This window comes from Xenopus tropicalis, chromosome 7 (assembly GCF_000004195.4).
Source record: "Xenopus tropicalis strain Nigerian chromosome 7, UCB_Xtro_10.0, whole genome shotgun sequence".
Classification (NCBI taxonomy): Eukaryota; Metazoa; Chordata; class Amphibia; order Anura; family Pipidae; genus Xenopus; species Xenopus tropicalis.
Window position 1 is genome coordinate 42,139,367 of NC_030683.2, and position 22,150 is coordinate 42,161,516.

General features: G+C 37.8%; 1 protein-coding gene across 1 annotated transcript; it reads right to left on the bottom strand.

Moving 5' to 3' along the window:
• Positions 1-789: 789 nt before the first annotated feature.
• nodal (nodal growth differentiation factor) lies at positions 790-9,432 on the bottom strand. Its single transcript, XM_002936350.5, has 3 exons — positions 9,136-9,432; positions 3,833-4,596; positions 790-1,320 (listed from the first exon to the last, which is right to left on the bottom strand). Exons 1-3 carry the CDS (start codon positions 9,413-9,415, stop codon positions 1,168-1,170), a joined length of 1,197 nt encoding a protein of 398 aa, XP_002936396.2. The 5' UTR covers positions 9,416-9,432; the 3' UTR covers positions 790-1,167.
• Between the last annotated feature and the right edge of the window lie 12,718 nt (positions 9,433-22,150).

Here is a 22,150-nt window from a genome sequence, read left to right on the forward strand (position 1 = left end):
CTGCTTTTATGTAGCCTCTTACAAAATGCGTTTTTCTTAAACTATTGCTTGTTTGCTGCTTGTTTCTCCTCCTCCAATATGAAGCGCCATAATAAAATCGAATATGACGTGGGACTTATTCACATTGCCTTTGGCCAGGGAAAACTATTTTTTAACCCCCCCCCTTCCCCGACCAAATCAGTGTTTGGGTTGAGCTCTCTTGCCAGTAATTGCTGTTGCTGTGCGATCAATAAAAAAATTATGAAATAAAAACCTGGAGAAATTCAATTTGCCTGTGTGGTTTTTTTTCCCAGCAGCCTCATGATGTGTGTTTAGTTGTTTAGTGCAACACTGGGTAAAATGGTAGAGAAAGGTATTAGTATCAGTGCAAATTCTCCTAAAATCAAGGAATGTCCACTTAAATTAGGGTAATATAGAACTGCTCTGCTCCATAGATCAGCCCCACACAGGTATGGGATCTGTTATCTGGAAACCCTTTATACAGAATTACAAGAAGGCCATCTTCCTTAGACTTCATTTCCTTGTTCTCTGTAACAAAACAGTACTTTGTACTTAATCCCAATTGAGGTAGAACAATCCTGGTTTTAATTAATGTTAATGAAGCCGAGAAAAATGTATGAATAAAATCTATGAGGCAGATAACCACAAACAACCAATTACTGCATGCTATGGAAATACAGTCTTTTTAGGCAGAAAGCTGGTCAAAAGGTTATTATTCTTTTTAATTTATCTTTCAACATAAAGTCAAATAGGTATAAAAATATATTCCATTTCCTCTTACATATTTACATTAGTGCACAATATTTCTTTCTGGGCAGTCTGGATAACAGAGTACATTTGTAGGGGGAAAAGTGGGATTTTGTATCTGCCTATTATTTATGAAGTGTCCCATAATATGCTGGATTACCACAATAACCCCTATAATGCCTGTACTCAGGGCATTTTGTGTGTTGCTGACTGTATATTGGTCCACTCTGCATCATCTCACATGGAGTTGCCATGCTGTTGTAATATTGGTCCAACGGTACTGTGAACTTTAGCAGTGCTTATCTACTGGCATCCAGAATAATACTTGGATGGATGAGTTCCTCATTCTGTTTTGTTCAATGTTAGGTTTCCACCTTTAGAAATTTAACATGGATACAACCGAAAATGTCTTTAGTATCTTTACTGGCAGCCACACTCTTCCACAATCATGCCTTCGTGATTCTGAAATGCAATATCATCATGATCGTAGTAAACCATACTGAGAGAACTCATCCTGATGGGAACGCAGCACACTTCCGGGGCCTTTCCTTTAGCGTAGTAGTTCAGCAAACTCTGCAATGGTAAACAAGAAAAATATATTAACTATAAATACACAACAAGCAAGTGTACTACAATGTACTTAGAAAGATAAATAAAGTAAACCCAAAATAATATGACCATGAAAACGTATTTCATATATATACATATATAGTTTGTATGATAAGTCACATGAGGCCAGATTTATCCACCACAAGGTTGAGACTTTAAAGGACAGTTTCTATCATTAGATTTGTAATTAAGGGGTTGTTTTTAATGTGGGGTTTGAGTCTTTTCCTAACAAAAAAGTTCTGTTTCATAGCTTTTATTTACACTCTCTTGTATATTTATTGCAATTCTGGACTTGCAGGAACCTAACAATCCATATAGAATTAGACACCCACATTTCCAACAGTGGTAACGTGGCCAAACAAGCAGATTTTTCTTCCAATATGTCCACCTAAGGTAATGATGGTAATAGGAGCCATCGGGGTGAGGACTGCATCAGTGAACCAATGTGGTCCTTGGTCTGGCAGGAAGATCAAGCTTGTATTTTGTATTTTGTTACAGGTTGGTGACAGGTTGAGGGTAGCAAAATGGCAGCTACCACGCACATGAGCAAATGTAAATATCTCGACAATGAATATAATGAGCTCATCTTATACTGTTACATGTTTTTTTTCGGGGGGAAAAATTGAGGTGTACTACTATAAACAGGCTGTTACTATTCATAATTTGTATCTTCATAGTCTGTTAAACATTTACTTAAACACTAAATAAACTCAACAGGATTGTTTTGACTCAAATAAGGATTAATTATATCTTAGTTGGGATCAAGTACAAGGTACTGTTTTATTATTACAGGAAAAAAGCAAATCATTTTTAAAAATGTTAATTATTTAATTAAAATTGAGTTTATGTGAGATGGCCTTCCTGTAATTCAGAGCTTTCTGGATAATGGGTTTCCAGATAACAGATCCTATACCTGCAATACATAGGGGCTGATTTACTTACCAACGAACGGGTCGAAATGAGTCCGATTGCGTTTTTTTCGTAATGATCGGTATTTTGCGATTTCTTCGTATGTTTTGCGATTTTTTCGGATTCTTTACGAATTTTTCGTTACCAATACGATTTTTGCGTAAAAACGCGAGTTTTTCGTATCCATTACAAAAGTTGCGTAAAAGTTGCGCATTTTTCGTAGCGTTAAGTTTTAACGCTACGAAAAATGCGCAACTTTTCGCGTAAGTTTTAACGCTACGAAAAATGCGCAACTTTTTACGCAACTTTCGTAATGGATACGAAAAACTCGCGTTTTTACGCAAAAATCGTATTGGTAACGAAAAATTCGTAAAGAATCCGAAAAAATCGCAAAACATACGAAAAAGTCGCAAAATGTTCGTTTTCAAGTCGGAACTTTTCCAATTCGGGTCGGATTCGTGGGTTAGTAAATCAGCCCCATACTGTTACTTATTAGCATCTGTCTTATTATATCTGATGATACATTTGTAAATGCATTTTCCTTCATATAGCTTTTACCACACATTAAACACATATGGAAATGTACTATTCTGATCATTTTGCTAATTAAGTAAATATGCAGGGGATTATTTGCAGTATTTCAATCACCCAATAGCAGGGAAGCCTTTGAGACCCCAGATGTTTGCATCCACTGTCTCCTTGGCTCATTGTTATACTGTGAAATTTAATGTTCCACCATTGAGTAAACCGAACAACAATTACACTGATTTGGATCTTATGCTAATTGAACAGGACTTCCTGCTGTTTGTCTACCAGAGTGTCAATTTTAGGGTTTATCACACTTTCATTCACAGCAAGAAGCCTGGGAAGTGAGAAAGTCAAAGCTGCTGCTTATAAGGTCATATTGACAGGTAACCGTAACAGTAAGGGGCTACATATGTTTTAATAAAAGGATTGCTCTAGGCACTAATACTTTATATAGAGAATAATGTCCACTATATTATAAAATATAACCATATTATAAGTCACTGAGCCTTTCCATAACCATATAAAGGCTTTTAAACAGGTCATGGAACTCCATGCACTTCTAATATACTAACAGTTTATAACAGGGGAAACAAAGTTTTTATAATACATTTTTAGTTAGTCCTGACTAAAGTGATATCATTGTTCACCATTTCTAAGTAGGTATTTTATATGTTATTCATAGCTCTTGTGTCTTAGATGGTTTTATTGTACATATGTGTTCATGATTTCATATTAGATGTTCAAACTGTCCATATACTATTTGGTACTCAATCTATACCTCCCCAGATAACAGCTGATGTAGTGTTACTTCCATACTTTCCAATCTATAAACACCTAGGGGGTTAATTTGCTAACAGCCAAAGGACAGTAACCCATGGCAACCAATCATATTTTTTTCTTTCAATATTCATCTGCAGCTGGCTAAACATAGCTAATCACTACATGTATAGCAACTATACTTCCCCCGTTAACTCTAAATCATGATGACTGCCCAAATATAATTATGATGACATATAATAAAAATGAGAAATATTGTTACCTGCATGTATGCATGGTTATTTGGTTTCACACTTTCATTAACTGGACTTGGACATTCACCTTCACACCGATAGGCATTGTACTTCTGTGGGTGAATGATCCAAGAGTCCCACCCGATCTGCTTGAAATCCACAAAGAAGTCAACTCTCCTGCACAGAGTCCTTGAGCTGCCTGCAGTTGGAACATGCTTCATACCCATGTGTTCCTTAAAGATGTGACTTCTTCTGTGCCTTCTAGAGTTGCTGATTGTTTGAATACCTGGCATTACTGTAAGATATTTGGAGTGTGCGGCATCTTGTAATAGTGTGGCTGTCCCCGAAAGCCTCTCTTTCTTTGAAATGTTGGAGTACACCATCATCAATATCTGCCGATCTTCAGTATTCTGTTGCTGGTATCTACGTTCTGCACTCTTAGCTCTGGCCAATTTTTCAAGTTGCTTCACATGAGCTTCAGAATTATTTTTCCCTTTTTCATCCTTTTCAAACCATTTATGTATTATGTCAGTGGCCTCAAGCATCACCCAAGTTTCAGAAGACCTTGACCGAAGGGTTCCTGTAATTGAGCCAACATACAGATAGCTTTGGCTATTTTTTTGGCACGTTGATGATTGATGAAAAAAGTCTACCATCACCTCCATTCCGGCCACAATTGCGCCATCAAATACTCTAAAGTCAAACCTGACTTCAGCAAATTGATGTTCTTCATCTTGACTGAGGGATGAGAAGTCAAATACAAGGGTCCACAAACTTCCTCCATGGTCAAAACCTAAAAAGTAAAAAAAAAATGTTAATTAAAATAAATGACCTCATGTACTTATACATATAATAATGCACAATTTTCAGTTTAATAAATAAATATACAGCCCAAATTAAACCATATGCATTGGTACATAGTATCCTTCTTAATCTGAGCTACAGCGCCCCTGCACTCTAGCTATAACTTGCATGGCATGTGTTAACATATGGATAAACATGGGGGGCAGGGTACCTCTGCCTTTTTTCCATATAAATATGAAAAAATGCATCACTTTTTTGGAATTTTAGTTAATGAGGTTGAAGAGGTGCAGAGGTCCTAGTGATATAAAATCAGTTACAATTATTTTACAGCAGTCTATACTTACTTGTTACTTCCCCTATACCAGCAGTGAGGATCTGACTGCCAAACAAAATTATTCCTTTACCTCCTACTGCTATAGCAAGTACACCTTATTTGTAGTGGTGGTTGGGGGTACTGGATTTTGCTAATTTGATTTAGACAGGGTGCAAATTTATGCTTCTGGGGGATGGATTGGCACTTCCTTTTTGTTGCAATGGTAAGGAATGACAAATACATTTTAACGACCTGCAACAAAGCAGCTACTCGGTAATCCTTGTGGAAGTGATAACACAGCATTCAAGCTCTCTGAATTTGGGGGCACTGGACTGATACCCTCTCTCTATACTAATTTAAAAACCAGACCTATATATTGCTTTGAAGGGAAGCAGGCTTTCTAATAGTGCTGATGCCTGTGTATGGAAGCGTGAAGGACTTACTATAGATGTCATGCGTTACTGGTACAAAAATGTTACACTCAATTATGCTGTGGTAGTATGTATGTATGTATGTATATCTTTATTTATAAAGTGCTACTTATGTACGCAGCGCTGTACAGTAGAATTCATTAATACAGACAGGGGGTTAAAGAATGGATAAATACAAAGTACAACAATAAATACAAATAAATACAAGGTGCAGTTGCAATAAGAGTCAGAAACACAAGATGAAGGAGGTCCCTGCCCCGTAGAGCTTACAATCTATATGGGAGGGGTAACTAACAGACACAAATGGGCAAATGTAGGTGCTGTAGGTCACAGTGGGTGACCTTACAGTAGTGTGTTCAATTCTTTATAAGTAACGGTTCAAATGTGCCAGTTTCATTTGGGGATAGTCAAGCCTGGAGTGGCAATCTGTAGATGCTGGCAAATGCCAGAGGGGCTGCTGTAAGATGCCATAGACAAAAAATGCCAGGGCCTATTTTGAATGCTAGTCTGGGCGTGATAGCAGATGCTAGTAGAAAGGGTACTGAAAATGACATATACAAGAACATTAATAATAATATGAATATAATTATTATATACTTATATAATATAATAATAATACTCATATGAATATATCATTTATACAGTATATCCACTCCAAAACATCAACACCTGCTATGATATGGATGTGATACCATAACAAATTAGGCAGTGCAGTGGCTCAGTGCCTTGCATCTGTGGGGTCCCAGGTTCAAAACCAATGAGGGCACTATCTGCAAGGAGTTTGTGTGCTGTCCCTCTTTACCTGGGTACTCTGGTTTTCTTCCACACTCAAAAAGCCTACAGAAAGGTTAATTGGCTCCTGTTAAAATGACCCTTAATGAATGAACGTGACTGGGAACTGTTTTCTTTATTGGACTGTTGGTACAATATAAATGAAGGATAATAAATGAACAATTTAGGTGTGAGTCAGAGAATCATTTGGCTAAAAAATACAAAGCTGTTTATTTATTTGCACCTAATTACCCCTGCTCAACAATGACTACTAGCCATATTGTCAAAGGTTCACTTTCCACAGTATGCAAAATGTCCATATTTCTCTAGGCACAAAACATCAGTGTGTTGTTTCTCATTCTGACTGGCTGTAAGACCTTTAGACGTATCTTCATCTCTTATATTTTCTGTATCCATTGCTATGTTTCCTCCCTGTTGCAGTGGTTTTCATACATGTCATTTGAAAATGCCCTTGAACACTGTTTATAAGAAGATATTTTACAGTGTATGGCTATTGTATTTCAGGAGATACTGTCATCATAGCTTATTTTCTATTGTTACCATGCATACACAGTGAACATTAAGGTAAGTAAAGGTTGAAATCTGAACACTATGTGTAGGGAATACAGGCATCACACTTTAAAAGGATTAATGGGATTTATCTTTTCTTATTCGTGTACGTGAAAAATTCCTAACATTAAAACCAGAATGGTGAAAGTGTGAAGAAAAAAAAAAGAATGAAGCAGATTCATTTGGTGCAGATAATCTATGGCTAATCCAATCGCACCTATTCAGAAAGGAGTGTGCTGATGTGGATTGTACAGTAACCGAATTTCAATAGGGTCTGTCAGAAGTCTCCATTCACTGTCTCTTCGAAGAGAACAATGGAAGGGAAGACTCCTGGATGGCTCAAGGTTAACAGTAGCTCTGTAGTGGCAAACACATTCAGACAAGAGGAAGATGTGTATTAGGGCCATATATTAACTTGCTCAAAAATGTGTCTGACCTAGACCTTAGACATCAAAGTCTAAGGGGTGTATGGAAAAAAACACCAATTACACAGCAGCATTAAGTCAGTAGGAACACAAAGAGTAAATCAGCCATTCTATTCACTCCAAGTGCAAAAAATATAATCTTCAATGTATCATTACAGTATAATGCCCAGAAAAGAACTTAAAGTGACATTTTAGAAATAAACTAATATATTAGCTCAGTAGGCAGTAGCCACATATATGCATGTATTTGCAAATAGGCTGAAGGATTCAACCATACCTTACAAACAAGGTACTCCCAAGCATGCATCATCATTATCACTCTCTGTCATTAGCACCAATTGTCATTAACACACTCAGTATTTAACATACGCCGTACTGATCCAGCAAAGGGTAGCAGCAGATATGGTCTGTACTTGTAATCTCTCCCAGAGGACACCCATTTTTAAGACTACTGACCTATTTTCTGTTCTTTCCCAAAGCCACGTGTATTTTGATGAAAATACATAACAGAAACACAAGACCTATAATGCATACTCAGCTCATAGTGAGTCAATGGGGGTCAGTTGGTAACTTTACATAGTTGACCTATATTGGAGTTTTCACTTAATCCTTGTGGGCAGTAATGGTGGACTAAAGGACAAAAAACTCAAAATACACTATAAGATCTTTGCAGCAGGGTTGCCTTCCAATAATGTTTCCTCTTCATCATCAATAATTGGTTAATACTACCCTTTCTAATCTATAAAAATAAAGAACTTGTATATGCAGGCGCTGATTTATGTAATGGCGCTAGAGCGTGTGTGTTTGACATGCACTGAACACAGCAGGTGTACGCCAGTGGTTCTTATAGATTCATTTCTAAATGATGAATACATGCTATTATTGAGGTACCAGTTAGATAACATGATTCATGCAGTTTTGGGCTCTCTTCCCCTTTGCTTAGGCTGAGAAGACAGTCCCTCCAAATTGGGACACATACCATATCTTATAACTAGGTAACAGATATTATTAAGCATTTTAGAGTGCTTATACATTTAGTACTGCACATAGACTGCATTTGCTTTGCCCCAGTTGAGTTTACAATCTAAGGTCCCTATTACACTAGCACAATGTGCTTGGTTGAATCAGGAGCCAATTATTTCACATGTGTTTTTAAAGTGTGGGAGGAAACCCACAGGGACATAGGGAAGAACAAATCTTTAGCTTCCAATGACATCGTCACCCTTCTGTAGTTCCCAGAAAACCAAGGGCAGAATTTACCTAAACAGGTCTCAGTAGCCCCAATACCAATACACCTTGCTTTTGACCAAATATATAAAGTTTAATAGATCACATAAAAATGAGACACTTCTAATAGACACAAGTTGCCAGGCTGTACCAACTGCAAATCGATTGCGCAGCACCTGCAGTTCTGGCTGGATTATCTACAATTGTCCCTGATTTGTTGGGTCCATCCTAATACTTCCTGCTGTGGGACTAATTGGCTCAGTGGGTTCTGTATATACAGGTGGCGCTAACATTCTCAGTTACATAGCTAATAGCAATATTTTGTAAGACATAGCATATTTACATTTGTTGTTATGTGTTTTTGTGTTTATATACATGCTGTATCAGAGGCTAAACAATTAAAATACCATTATTATTATTATTAGACTTTTCTATGGACAGATGCAGTACTCTCTATATTAAAAATTGCAAAGGGTGGTCCTTCCCCTACACTGGTAGGAGAAATATATGTACATGGAATTTGCCATGTGTCCTTTTCTTATAGTCAGCCAAGGAAGATGATATTCCTGGAGCCATAGATAGCAAATTCTATAACATCAAGATGCTAATGTACTGAGAATTTCCATGTTGGTGATACACTAAAAAAGCCTGCAAGCTGTTGACAGGTAATAATAAGTAATAATCATAAAGCTAACTATTGCAGTTCCTGATATTTTCCTGTAGATTTTAAGCATCGATTTTAAGCACTCATGAAAACAAGTCAAAGGGAACAAAAATATTAAAAATCTTACTTTTTGCAGCCAGGCTTCTGATAATATCAGATCGATGGTTAGATGGTGGTGATGGAGCAGCCTCCATGCCATGGCTCAGTTCTGAATGGTGGAAGCTTTGATAGAGGTTAAGCATGTAGCTTGGCAGAGGTAGAGCAGCAAAATCCTTGGAACCCACTGCCTTAGTTCTGTTGACATGATCCTGAGGCTTGCTGGACATGTGTTTCAGGTAGCTGTTGAACCCCAGGCTGTTTCCTCCTGGTACAAATAGGAGGATGAGACAGTAGAAGCATAGATGCATTGTAAGTCTGACTGATGGCTTAAATGACAACAGAGTGTAAGTCCAGCCTTATATTGACCTCCCACCTATGGTTCATGCATATTCACAAGTTAGTACAAAACAAATTTGCCTGAGCCTATGGGGGGCAACGAAACATTAACACCTTCCTCTGGGGTATTTCACTGGGCTAGTGGTAATGTAACCAAGCAACAGGATGAACAGTGTTACAGACTGGTGTGTATTTTAAGCATATCATATTTTTACTGTCTAATATATATATACAGTATATATATATATATACATACACCATCTTGCATCAAAAGGCACAGCTGAGCACCTACAACTGTAGAATTATGCCACTGTTAGCAAACAATAATGCTACAATTATGGGAAACAAACATTGCATTATGAATACAAAATATGACATTGCACTTATTTGTATTATTATTTATCATTTTCAATCATTCTCTCTCTACCACACTAAGTTCTAATGTATGATATAACTAACAATATACAGTAACTGAACGTGTGAACTCTAGATAATATCATGATATTAACTTTATTAAAGTTTATGCACAAATATACACACATTATCATTTATATATGCCACTAACTTTCACTTTACAATAACATTCACATAAATGTGAATCTGTGAGTGTTTGATGTATTAGTTCCAGTGTTAGTGCCCCTTTACTGAAATATATTTTAACTGGACACATGAGTTATAAATTAAACTGCAATGTGCCAAGGTGTGATGGGTCCCCCCAGGTCCAACCTTATGGAAAACACCTTGGCCTTAGTGACACCTTGCGCAATGTACTTTAAAAACGCATCACTAATGAAAAACATGGTGATTGCGCCAATTTTCACACTCGCTCAATTTGTTTGCCTTCCACTGTTTGTGATTTAACAGCAGACAAATTGGGAGGGTGGAGGTGTAAACTACTGTTTTGGGAGACACTGATGCTTACTGTTAATGATCCATTTTACTTATCTTTATTTTTAATATTGAGTTAAATATTAGAAACAGGGCTAAACACAGAGTTAATTAGGCAAACCATAGATTTTTAGTTTAGATTTGGTACTAGAGGCTTATTGATATTACCTGAGTGATCTCAAGCCTTGAACCTTCTGGAAAATTGTTAAAAATTTTGATGGGAGGGATTAGGCTTGCACATTTCTAACATATTGTGGCACTCATTCTCAAGCTTTAGGGGAACCATATATTGGAAAGTTAAGTCTAAAATAAAAGAAGCCATGTATGGGCTGACAAGCTAAACTATCCACCTGTATGCATAGTATATAACACTCTGCACAAGGAATCATTTTGTTTGATTGATTATTCAGACAGAGAGAATTATCAGAGCAGCAGGAAGTGAAGAGTAGCTATCACTCCTCATTCTCATGTGCAGTAGCACAATACACTGGCAGATATGGTACATCAGTAGATAAGATTTACCAACATGCCCTATTCCCAAACCAACCTATATCCATAGTACATAGTTATGTACTTTACATCAAGACCTTGATGAAAGAAAAGCTTCTTAGCCATACCGAAGAAGAGAAGAACTCCTTTCTGCATTTTTTTAGTACATTGATCAGTATATTTAACCTTTTTAAATTAACGCTTGTGACCCCCACTATTCAGGAGCAATGACAAGCACTTTCCATTCATTTAAATGACGGGTGGAATGGCAATTCTCTGGTAGCTGAAATATGTTGGTAGAAAATGTTGGCCTAAGGCTTAGGTGCTTTGACCTCTGTCTATGGCAGATGCTGGGGCTGTTGAGTGGCAATTGTCTATGAATGTTAACTTTGAAGATCATTGCTGCTTTCAATATGCTTTGTATCTATGCCATAGGCCCAAATTGTAACACATAATCTTAAATTTGTCAGTTTAATTAGTCTGTTGTACCCCTCATGAACATATGCTTCATACTGCCTGCGATAATAAATTGAGCTGCAGATCACTACTACCTATTCTTGTTTCCTGCCTAAAGACAGCCACTTATTAAAAAACTGAAGTAATAAAATTGATCATATGCAGTTTGGTTACACAGATGGTTGATTATGTTGCACTGAAATACTCTTTCAGCCCCTTCACCATAGAAACATAAATGGGCTGTAGAGGAATACAGACTCCACTTCCACATTGACCAATGTCCTTCTACAAGGATAAGTTAATGGTGAAATCTGACTGAAATGGTTATGGTCATCTATTCTCAGAGTATGGTTCAGATCTTCAGAAGATGGGCTATCAAAAGGCAACAATTAGGCCCAGCTGTAAGTAGCAGGAAATATGTGTCTGTGTTATGGGCATCTATGATACTTAACGTCATACATATGCCTTAACCAAAATAAATGTTCCATAGCCAAACCTAGAGTAGCATTTTAAAGAATTTACACTAAAAGACTGTGATAGAAATACCAATACAATCTTCTGCATCAAAAAATGGCAAAGGAACCCACACACAAGTGATCCAGCTTGATCAGGCTGTACTCAAATATATTTAATGCACTAGTACCCTTATTCTTATTCCCAGCCTCTGCTGGCTATACAGTTATAGAATCTATTATCCAGAATGCTCAGGACTTGGGGTTTTTCGGAAAAGGAGTCTTTCCATAAGACCATAGTCTGCTAAAAATCATTTTCACATTAAATAAACCCAATAGGGTGCAGCTAAATTACCATCACGTACAAGGTACTGTTTTCTTATTACAGAGAAAAAAGGAAATCGCTTTTAAAAATCAAAATCATTTGGTTAGAATGATTTTGTAATTTATAGCTTTCTGGATAACAGGTTTCCGGAAAAAGGATCCCATGCCTGTACTTGGTGTAAAAACAATTTTAGCTTGTAAATAACATGCCCTGTGGCTTAAATAATTCTTAAACTTCAAAACAGCACACTTTACACAACAGCACAATTATGGGACACAGATGCACACGTTATTAGGTTTAAACTGCTTTTTGTGCTGTTTTTCTATTAAGAATTTAAAAAGATTACCATTTTCTTTTAACCTAATGCCGCACAGTCTTCAGTATTGTCACCTTATTTGGAAGCCTACAAATATGACACCCTTGCTTGGATAAGTAGGTTTGGGGCAGTGAATCTCCAAGAGTATATCTGCCGCGGCAGAAAAGGCCCAGGGTGCCAGGTCTAACAGAGATTAGGTTTAGAAAAAGTGTGATTATGCTAATTGTGTTGCTAATTGATTACTGGAATTGAACTAGACAGAGGTGCTCAATACCGGTTTTAGGGAAATTTGGCAATGTGATCTCACTTTAATATTACAGGTATCGGACCCCTTATCCGGAAACCCGTTATCCAGAAAGCTCCGAATTGCGGAATGCCCGTCTACCATAGACTCCACTTTAATCAAATAATTCAGAATTTTAAAACTGATTTCCTTTGTCTATGTAGAAATAAAACAGAACCTTGTAATTGATCCCAACTAAGATATAAGTAATCCTTATTGGATGCAAAACAATCCTATTGGGTTTAATTAATGTTTTATTGATTTTTTATTAGACTTAAGGTATGGAGATCCAAATTACGGAAAGACCCCTTATCCGGAATACCCTTGGTCCCGAGCATTCTGGATAATGGGTCCTATACCTGTACTTGCTTTTTGTACATTTCCTATAAATGGTGTATACTCTGTATATAACCCTGCAAATATCTAACAAAGTGCATTTGATCTTGAGAAATCACCATGGTGATTTGTCTGATAACCTGACTGCTGACACAATATCTATGAAACAAAAAGGACATGTTAGATATACCTGTATCTTTAAGGTTAAAGTGTTAATTCACCTTTAAGTTAACTTTAAGTACAGGTATGGGACCTGTTATCCAGAATGCTCTGGACCTGGGTTTTCCAGATAAGGAATCTTTCTGTAATTTGGATCTCCATAACTTAAGTCTGCTAAAAATCATATAAATATTGAATAAACCCAATAAGCTTGCATTGCCTCCAATAAGGATTAATTATATCTTAGTTGGGATCAAGTACAAAGTACTGTTTTATTATTACAGAGAAAATGAGATCATTTTTACAAATTAAAATTATTTGCTTATAATGGAGTCTAGGGGAGATGGCCTTTCCATAATTTGGAGCTTTCTGGATAACGGGTTTCTGGATAAGGGATCCCATACCTGTATATTATAGAATAGCTAGTTCTTAGCACCTTCTTAATTGGTCTTCATTTTTTATTAGTTATAGCTTTTGAATTATTTAACTTCTTCTTCTGCCTCTTTGCAGCTTCTATGAGGCTACACATTTTTTATTGTTATTGTTATTGTTACTATTATTTATCTTTCTATTCAGGCCCTCTCCTGTTCTTATTCCAGTCTCATAGTCAAATCTCTGCCTGGTTACTAGGGTAATTAGAATGATATCAACCAAACAGCTGCTGAAATTCCAAAATGGACAGCTGCTGAATAAAAACTTACACTTACAGTGGCAAATTGACTTAGAGACTTAAGGCCCCCATACACGGGCCGATAGAAGCTGCCGATATTGGTCCCTTGGACCGATTCGGCAGCTAATCGGCCCGTGTTTGGGAAGAAACGAGCGGCCTGGCCGACCGATATCTGGCCAGGTTAGAAAATCCAGTCGGATCGGGGACCGCATCGGCTCGTTGATGCGGTCCCCGAACCGACTGCCCCATGGCCGCAACTGTAATCCGATCGTTTGGCCCTGGGGCCAAACGATCGGGTTATTTTTTTTTAAAGCAACTTCCTACCCGATATCGCCCACCCGTAGGTGGGGATATCGGGTAAAGATTCGCTCGCTTGGCGACATCGCCAAGCGAGCGGATCTTATAGTGTATGGGGACCTTTACTCTTTATGTTATAGTAAAAGTTAATTTATAGATGAACAACCTCATTATTTCCCTAACAATGGATTAGAAGATCTTTGAGAAAAAATATTTTAGTCATCTGACATTCTATATTTACAGATATATATTAAGGAAGCCATTTATTAATCGTCTGATTTGATTTTTTTTCCAATACGAATTTTTAGTGCTTAAAGTCGCAGAAAAAAAATTGCGACTTTTCCAAGATTTATTAAGCATCAAAAGGGCTAAAAATCCAAACCTGACAATTTGCCAGCTAAAACTTGCTGAGATCATTTAGAAGTCAATGGCAGATGTCCCTTCCCTGGAGGATCGTTTTTTTGCTTCGAAAATTTACAAGTTTTGGATGTTTTTTGTGTGACAGTTCGAAAAAAAAAGTCACAGTTTTTATGTGACAAATTAAAAAATTCTGAATTTTCTCGACTTCTCCAACATGGACGTTTTCATTTCAGATTTTTTAGTAAATGCCAGATATTCGTGGAAACGAGTTTATTCGAATTTTAAATTGAAAATTTTTTCGAAATGTCAGAGATTCAGTAAATCTGCCCCCACGTGTATTGTCTTATTTCCTGGAGTTTATGGCTTATGTCATGTATTGAGATTTCCTGCAGCACATTTATTTTAAAGCAGATCGCAGAGTGAGAAAACAAGGCCTAACAAATGGTGTGACACCCCACAAGCAGTGACTTATATAATGCCGGATTTGGAATTACTGTGCCCAGGGGCTACCCCCCCCCCCCCCCCCCCACTCAGCATCCATTTCGCTCACAAACAGAGCACTGGGGACAGGATGCACTGAATTTTTTTCCAAATCCTGTCCCCATTGCGCCATATGTGGGCAAAGTTTAGGCGTAGCTGGGCGGCATGCCGCCCCTAAATTTGAACCGCCCAGGCCTTTGTGACCACAAAGCCAGGCCTTCTTATAAATAAGAGAGTCATAATTTTTACTGTTAGCTTCTCTTTGTTCTCAAGTGAATATTTACAGGGGGATGTGGGCTGAACATCAAGGGAATTTTCTGCATGGTGGGAATAAGGTTTTTTTTACGCCTCCATATTCTTTAGGGCTCGTTTATGGCTTTTTTTTAATAATACAGCTGATAGTGGGGGCTGTGAGCAGTATTATAACTGAAAATATCCAAATAGAGATATGGGATCCATTATCTAGAATGCTTGGGACCTGGGGTTTTCCATAATTTAGATTCTCCAAGTCTAAAAAAACATTTCAACTTTAAATAAACTCGTTATCCAGAAAGCTCCAAATTACGGAAAGCCTGTCTCCCATAGACTCCATTTTAATCAAATAATTCAGAATTTTAAAACTGATTTACCTTTTTTCTGTAGTAACAAAACAGTACCTTGTAAAATAATATAAAAAATAAATAATTTTTATTGGATGCAAAAGAATCCTGTTGGGTTTAATTATTGTTTTATTGATTTTTTAGTAGACTTAAGGTATGGAGATTCAAATTACGGACCAAGGGTATTCCCTTAGCCGGAATACCCTTGGTCCCGAGCATTCTGGAAAACAGGTCCTATACCTGTACAAGCTACTGATTTATTATTACAAAGAAAAAGGAAATACTTTTCTAATACTGAATTGTTTAAAATGGAGTCTAAGATTGTAATTGTCCATGGGAAATGGCCTTCCGTAATTTGGAATTTTCTGTATAATGGGTTTCTGAATAACCATTTACCATTTTTCCATAATATATAATATGCCTATTATTTCCCCACTCTTTGTATCTGTAGGGGAAGTGCATGCAGCCTAGGAGAGTCACCCCTCTTCATCCCTCTAAAGCCAGCTCTGGATATCAGATATTTAAGAGGATTTTCACATTCACAGCTGGCAAAAATTAGTGGAACTGGCACTATAAGTTTTTCCTAATAAATCAAGAAAAAAAGAACACCTGAATAAGAACTACTAAAACACTGTATTCAATTTATTTTTTGATATCTGAAAGTTAATCTTGAATTTTAAGCATACAAAAGAGAGAGGGGATTGATCAACTCACACTCCCTTGTCCCCTGCTTTCCCAGTAATTTACTAACAAGTGCATGTATTTCCAGCAACGGGGGTTTTTAGTCACAAGATTAGGATCATAAGCCACCATACCACATCAAGGTAAACCCCATATGGGGGGGGGGTTGTGACTAAAAACCCCTGTTTTAGCACCCCAACACCTGTCCCCTTAATAGCGGATTTATGCCTTTAAAAACGGTATTGGTCTGGGCAATCACTCTCTTTTACAAGCTGTAAGTGGGGGATAAGCCTGTAAAACCAATGTTTTGGTGTATGTAACCTCTCCCCTATAAATGCTAATAGTATGGGACAGTCCAACCCAGTGAGTACAGTGCCTTGGTCAGGAGACACTTATCCCAAGATATGCTACTACGCAGGGAGGTGACAGCCTATGTAAAAAATTGACTAGAAGTAAATAGTTAGGGCCACAAACTCAACCTAACAAAAACTGAACTAATGATCTTTCCACCTAAGCCTGGTCCTACCCCCCCCCCCCTTTTCTAACTCTATTGATGGCACCCTCATCAACCCCGTCGATTCGGCACGTTGTTTGGGGGTGATCTTTGACTCCAGTCTCTTCTTTTCTAACCACATTAACACCACTGTCAAAACCTGTCACTTTTTCTTACGCAATATTGCCAAAATGCGTCCCTTTCTTTCTACTGCAACAGCTAGGCTGCTCATGCATGCTCTCATCCTGTCACGACTGGACTACTGCAACCTGCTATTAACCGGCCTCCCTAACTCCCATCTTTCCCCCCTACAGTCTATATTAAACACTGCTGCCAGAATTCTCCTCCTCTCATCCAGGAGAGTTCAGGCCCTTCCCCTGCTAAAGGCCTTATCGTGGCTTCCTATTAAACAAAGAATAGTTTACAAACTTCTTCTCCTAACCTTCAAAGCCCTCCATTCCTCTGCTCCTCACTACATCTCGTCCCTTGTGTCTCCGTATGTTCCCGGCCGACTCCTACGTTCCTCGCAGAGCAATCGTTTGGTTGCGCCCCCCACTACTACTGCGGTTTCCCGCCTTAAACCTTTCTGCCTTGCTGCCCCTTACATTTGGAATGCCCTCCCTGACTTCCTCCGGAGAGAATCCTCCCCCAGTCTTTTTAAAACTAAGGTTAAAGACTACCTTTTGGAGCACTCGCCCAGCACCTAATCTGGGAACTGGCACTTATATTGTAGTGTCACCCACTGTGACCTACAGCACTTATATTTGTCTATCTGTGTCTGTTAGTTACCCTCCCATATAGATTGTAAGCTCTACGGGGCAGGGACCTCCTTCCTCTTGTGTCCTCGACTCTTAACTTATTGCAGCTGTATTTATTATTATACTTTGTATTTATCTATTATCTTATTAACACCCTGTTTGTATTAATGTATTCTACTGTACAGCGCTGCGTACATAAGTAGCGCTTTATAAATAAAGATATACATACATACATACATACACTTTATGGGGATTACCTGTTGTATGGTGGCTTGTCAAATTTATGATCATAATCTTGCAACTAAAAACTCCTGTTATTGAATATACATGCAATTGCATAGATACTATAGGACCAGGGAATGTGCATTGATCAATCCCCTTTCACTTTTGTGTTTGTAGCCAATTTGGCCAAATCAGTTGCTCTTCCATTGTACTTAAGTTGGCCATACACGTAGCAATTCCGATCTTTCGTGTGAATGTAGATTTTGCTCGGGCGCCAATCAAAAGCTTTTAACCTGGATGATCGACAAGTCGACTGATATCCGCAGCCTTCTGCGATATCGGTCGCCTCTTCGAGTTGCCATACACACAACGAATAATGTACAAAACGAGTTTTCCTTTGATAATATTGGTGCATGTCTTTATATACTGTATGTAGCCCTGAAGTGGTTCCACAACCCGATTTCTTTGTGTAATCTTGAATTCTACCTAGCTTCTGAGGTTTAGACATTATATTACTAACTGTACAGTTTGGAACTATTTTGTCTTAAAAGCTACTACAAACATTCCATAACCAAAAGAAATGACGTTGCTTGGCCCAGGGCTAGTTTATTGCATAGTTCCATCTGGAAAAGATCAAAATTAGCTATTTGAGTCAAAATCTAAATACATGTTTTACTACTTATCCTTATGAATCTAGGGTGTCTAGAGTGAAATATTATGTTGTTTTGGATAACTGACATAAGGAATGTGTAGTATAGGATGGATCAGCTTTTATACATTATGTTTTTTTAGTGTAGCTGTTTAGCAAAGCCATAAAAAAAACTATGGTCAGTATGTTAATATCTGTGCTTTGGACTTTTATTCACATGCACTACAGCCATATAAAAGTCAAGGCAACTTCTTATATCATCACTGGAGGTGGGTAGGATGGTACCAGACTCCAGAAAATATTATATAACACAAGATAAACTGGGGGTCTATAACCTAAGCTGCATTGTCATTTTGTAAATGGAAAAGAATCTGTGGGGCTATTGTTTGTGAGAAAAACATTTCTTTGTAAATTTAGTCACACCCTATAATACCAAGCAAATATTGGTGCTGCCAAGAGGTCCACTAAACAGGAAGAAATCTGTAATGTTTATAAATACAAACTATTCTTCCAAGTAATTGGAAGAATGGTTTAATACATGGCATTGTATAGTATAATGGTATAGTATAATATTGCGTTCACAGGAAATTATCCTGTTAAGAAGTTATGCACTGGACTAAACTTTAGGGCCTTTCTGTGGGGTAGATTTATCAAAATGTGAGTTCAGAGCTTAATACATAAAAACTCATCCACGTTCTATTCATTCCTATGGGGTTTTTAGAAGCGTATTTATTAAAAAGTGAGTTCTAACTTTCATCCATTGATAAATACATTCATTCCATAGGAATGAATAGAATGTGGGTGAGTTTTAATGTATTCAGCTCTGAACTCACATTTTGATAAATCTACCCCTTAGTGTAAGGACCCATAGGGTTACCATTGCCCCTATGGCTTTAAACCCTACCACTTTTATCAGTTTAGAGTTTGCCTTATGCCTTATTGGTTATTTGGGTTGACCACATTTCTTGCACTCTCATATAGTGTTTAGCAGGAGGGTGTGTCTTTCTCTTTGGCTGCCTTTGTGTCTCAGGTGAAGGTCCACTGAGGCTGGGATCAGAACAAGGCCCCAGTAAAGCCATTACTGCCCTAGAGTCACCATCTGCTCTAGTGAAGTCGGGACAGGGACCCCGTGAACGAGGACCAGTTAGATAGTTACTCTTGTAGAGCACTATCTAGGAAAGTGAGATAGAAAGGGAATGAAGCAAGAGCAGTTTAGGCTCCACCAAGGAAAGTAGCTTATATTACCCTTCCATACAGGAAATGTTGCCTCAGCATAGGGCCACGGTTAAGACAGGCAGTACCTAAACCCTGATCCACAGTCAGCTGTAGGACTCTTAAAGCTAGAGGTATTCAACCTGAGGAGTGAGGTATCTATCCTGACTGCTTCCAAAGGGGTGCCAAGCTGACCAGACTGTAAAGGAGGTGGGATAAACCGGTGTGCATCCTCTCTTTGCTGTCCTCAGAGTGTACTCTCCTATACCATCTGCATTGTGAGTATATTGCAATAACCCTGCATATTGATTGTCTCTGATAATAAATCAGTTCTATTGTTCATCTGCAAGAACTTTCTGGCGTCCATCTTTGCTAATCTGCACTGCACACAGCTGCAGTGAGTGTTTTCACTACACCCTAGCTCTGCTGGTCACTTCCATTTAGCGAAGGCCCATCCTGAAGGATTGAGTCGCATGTACCCCATCCGCTAAACCTATACTAGCCGTGTTTTTACTGTTTTACAGCCAAATAGGGGTTACATTAGATTTTAGCATCTGTGCAGAAGTTACTGACTCAGTTTGCAGTTAGAAATTTCTATTGTTAGCTCAATGTAATCAAGTACTTTAGTATCTAACACTAGCTGGCCAGGCCATTATTAAGGCCATTCATTCCATGGCCAGACAGCAAATGGTACACTCATGCAGCCTGTAGTTTGCAAGGAGATGTCTATACTCCACAGAAAATGTCATTGCAGAAAAATAAATAAATAAATAAAGGTACAGCTGAAAAGGTTGTCACTAAAACAGCCCATTGATTTTCTTGCAGTTCTGCAAACCTTTGGCCAAGACATTACAGGACAGATTTGCAAACAAACATACTACTACTAACATTAGATATGGCTGTACATACAAGAAAGCTTGTCTGCTAGAAAATCCAGGTCTAATAAGAATGTTTTTACAGCCCAACAAAACAGAACATCCAAAGGTTTATGGGTGAGGGCACATGGGGCATACAGTCAGCTTCTCTCCACCTGCATTTTGTAGGCACTGTACACCCAGTGTTCCCTCACCCTAAGAACAAGTGCTCTTTTATTCCAATGCTTTGTTCCTCTTTGCTGTAACCTTGTACGTTTGTGGCAACATGGAAAGCATGTCTTGAACTAAAAATAAATCTAAGATACCATTAAAAAAGTGTAAGGGTTTTATGAAAAAAGGGTTTGAGGTGGACATTTTACAGCTGATTTTAATGTTTTTATCTATCTGTTATTTTAGGGACATGCTTTATTCATAAATACCCATGAATTGCATGGAATTTTGCCTCCAGACTAGCATTTTGCACTTGCGTTTAAGTCCTACTGCCTTCCCAAGATTTGGGCATGGAGATAGAGTGAGGAACAGAGACTCCAAATGAGAACAGAATAGTATTTTGCACAAATCAAACAGTTAATACTTACATAGTCTGCTTTCTGCCCGTGCAACAGTATAAAAAAAGCCATATCCTGAACTTGTCTTGAGGAAATAACTGTCAACTTCTTTCTTTTTTTCACATACTTTCTTAATGTATATATATTTCAGAAACTGAACACCACTCTGTGTTTACAGTTTTTTCTTACTTTTGGCTCCAGACATATTCCAGCAGGACACCATATTTTTGACACATATATATATATATATTTTATTATATATATGGTGAATTTACCTGAACACTGTGAAAATCTTAAAGAACAAAACACATTTGACATATCATGAAATGTAGCAAATGTATTTGTACTTAATACTCATTGCCTGCTTGGAGCTCCCTTGTGCTGTACTCTGCCACTGCAGCTGTGTGCTCCATTAAAGCCGCAGATGGGTGCAGCTGCTCCAGTGCCAGTGCATGAATACCCCATTATGATTCTTATTGGAGTATCCTCTTGCATTTGTAAATAAGTTTGGGTTGCCTAATTTAGAGAGATAGGGGTTCAAAATGGTTAGTTTTATGTTATAGTCCTCCTTTAAAGAACAGGAAGAGTAGTTTATTAATGGTAATTTTACATAAAGCAGTTGAAACAAGAAACATTGTGCAGGGTATGTATATTGTTACAGGGGTATAGAATGGATAGAACTTAATCAATTTTAGTGTTACTGTTCCTTTAACATCAATTACAAAGTACAGGTATAGGACCCCTTATCCGGAAACCCGTTATCCAGAAAGCTCCGAATTACGGAAAGCCCGTCTCCCATAGACTCCATTATAAGCAAATAATTCAGAATTTTAAAACTGATTTCCTTTTTTTATGTAGAAATAAAACAGAACCTTGTAATTGATCCCAACTAAGATATAAATAATCCTTATTGGATGCAAAACAATCCTATTGGGTTTAATTAATGTTTTATTAATTTTTTAGTAGACTTAAGGTATGGAGATCCAAATTACGGAAAGACCCCTTATCCGGAATACCCTTGGTCCCGAGCATTCTGGATAATGGGTCCCATACCTGTATTATCTTATTATTACAGAGAAAATGCAAACAAGATTTTTCTGGATATTGGATAATAGCTCCCATCCGTGTATGAGAAAATACATTTTAAGCAACTTTTTGA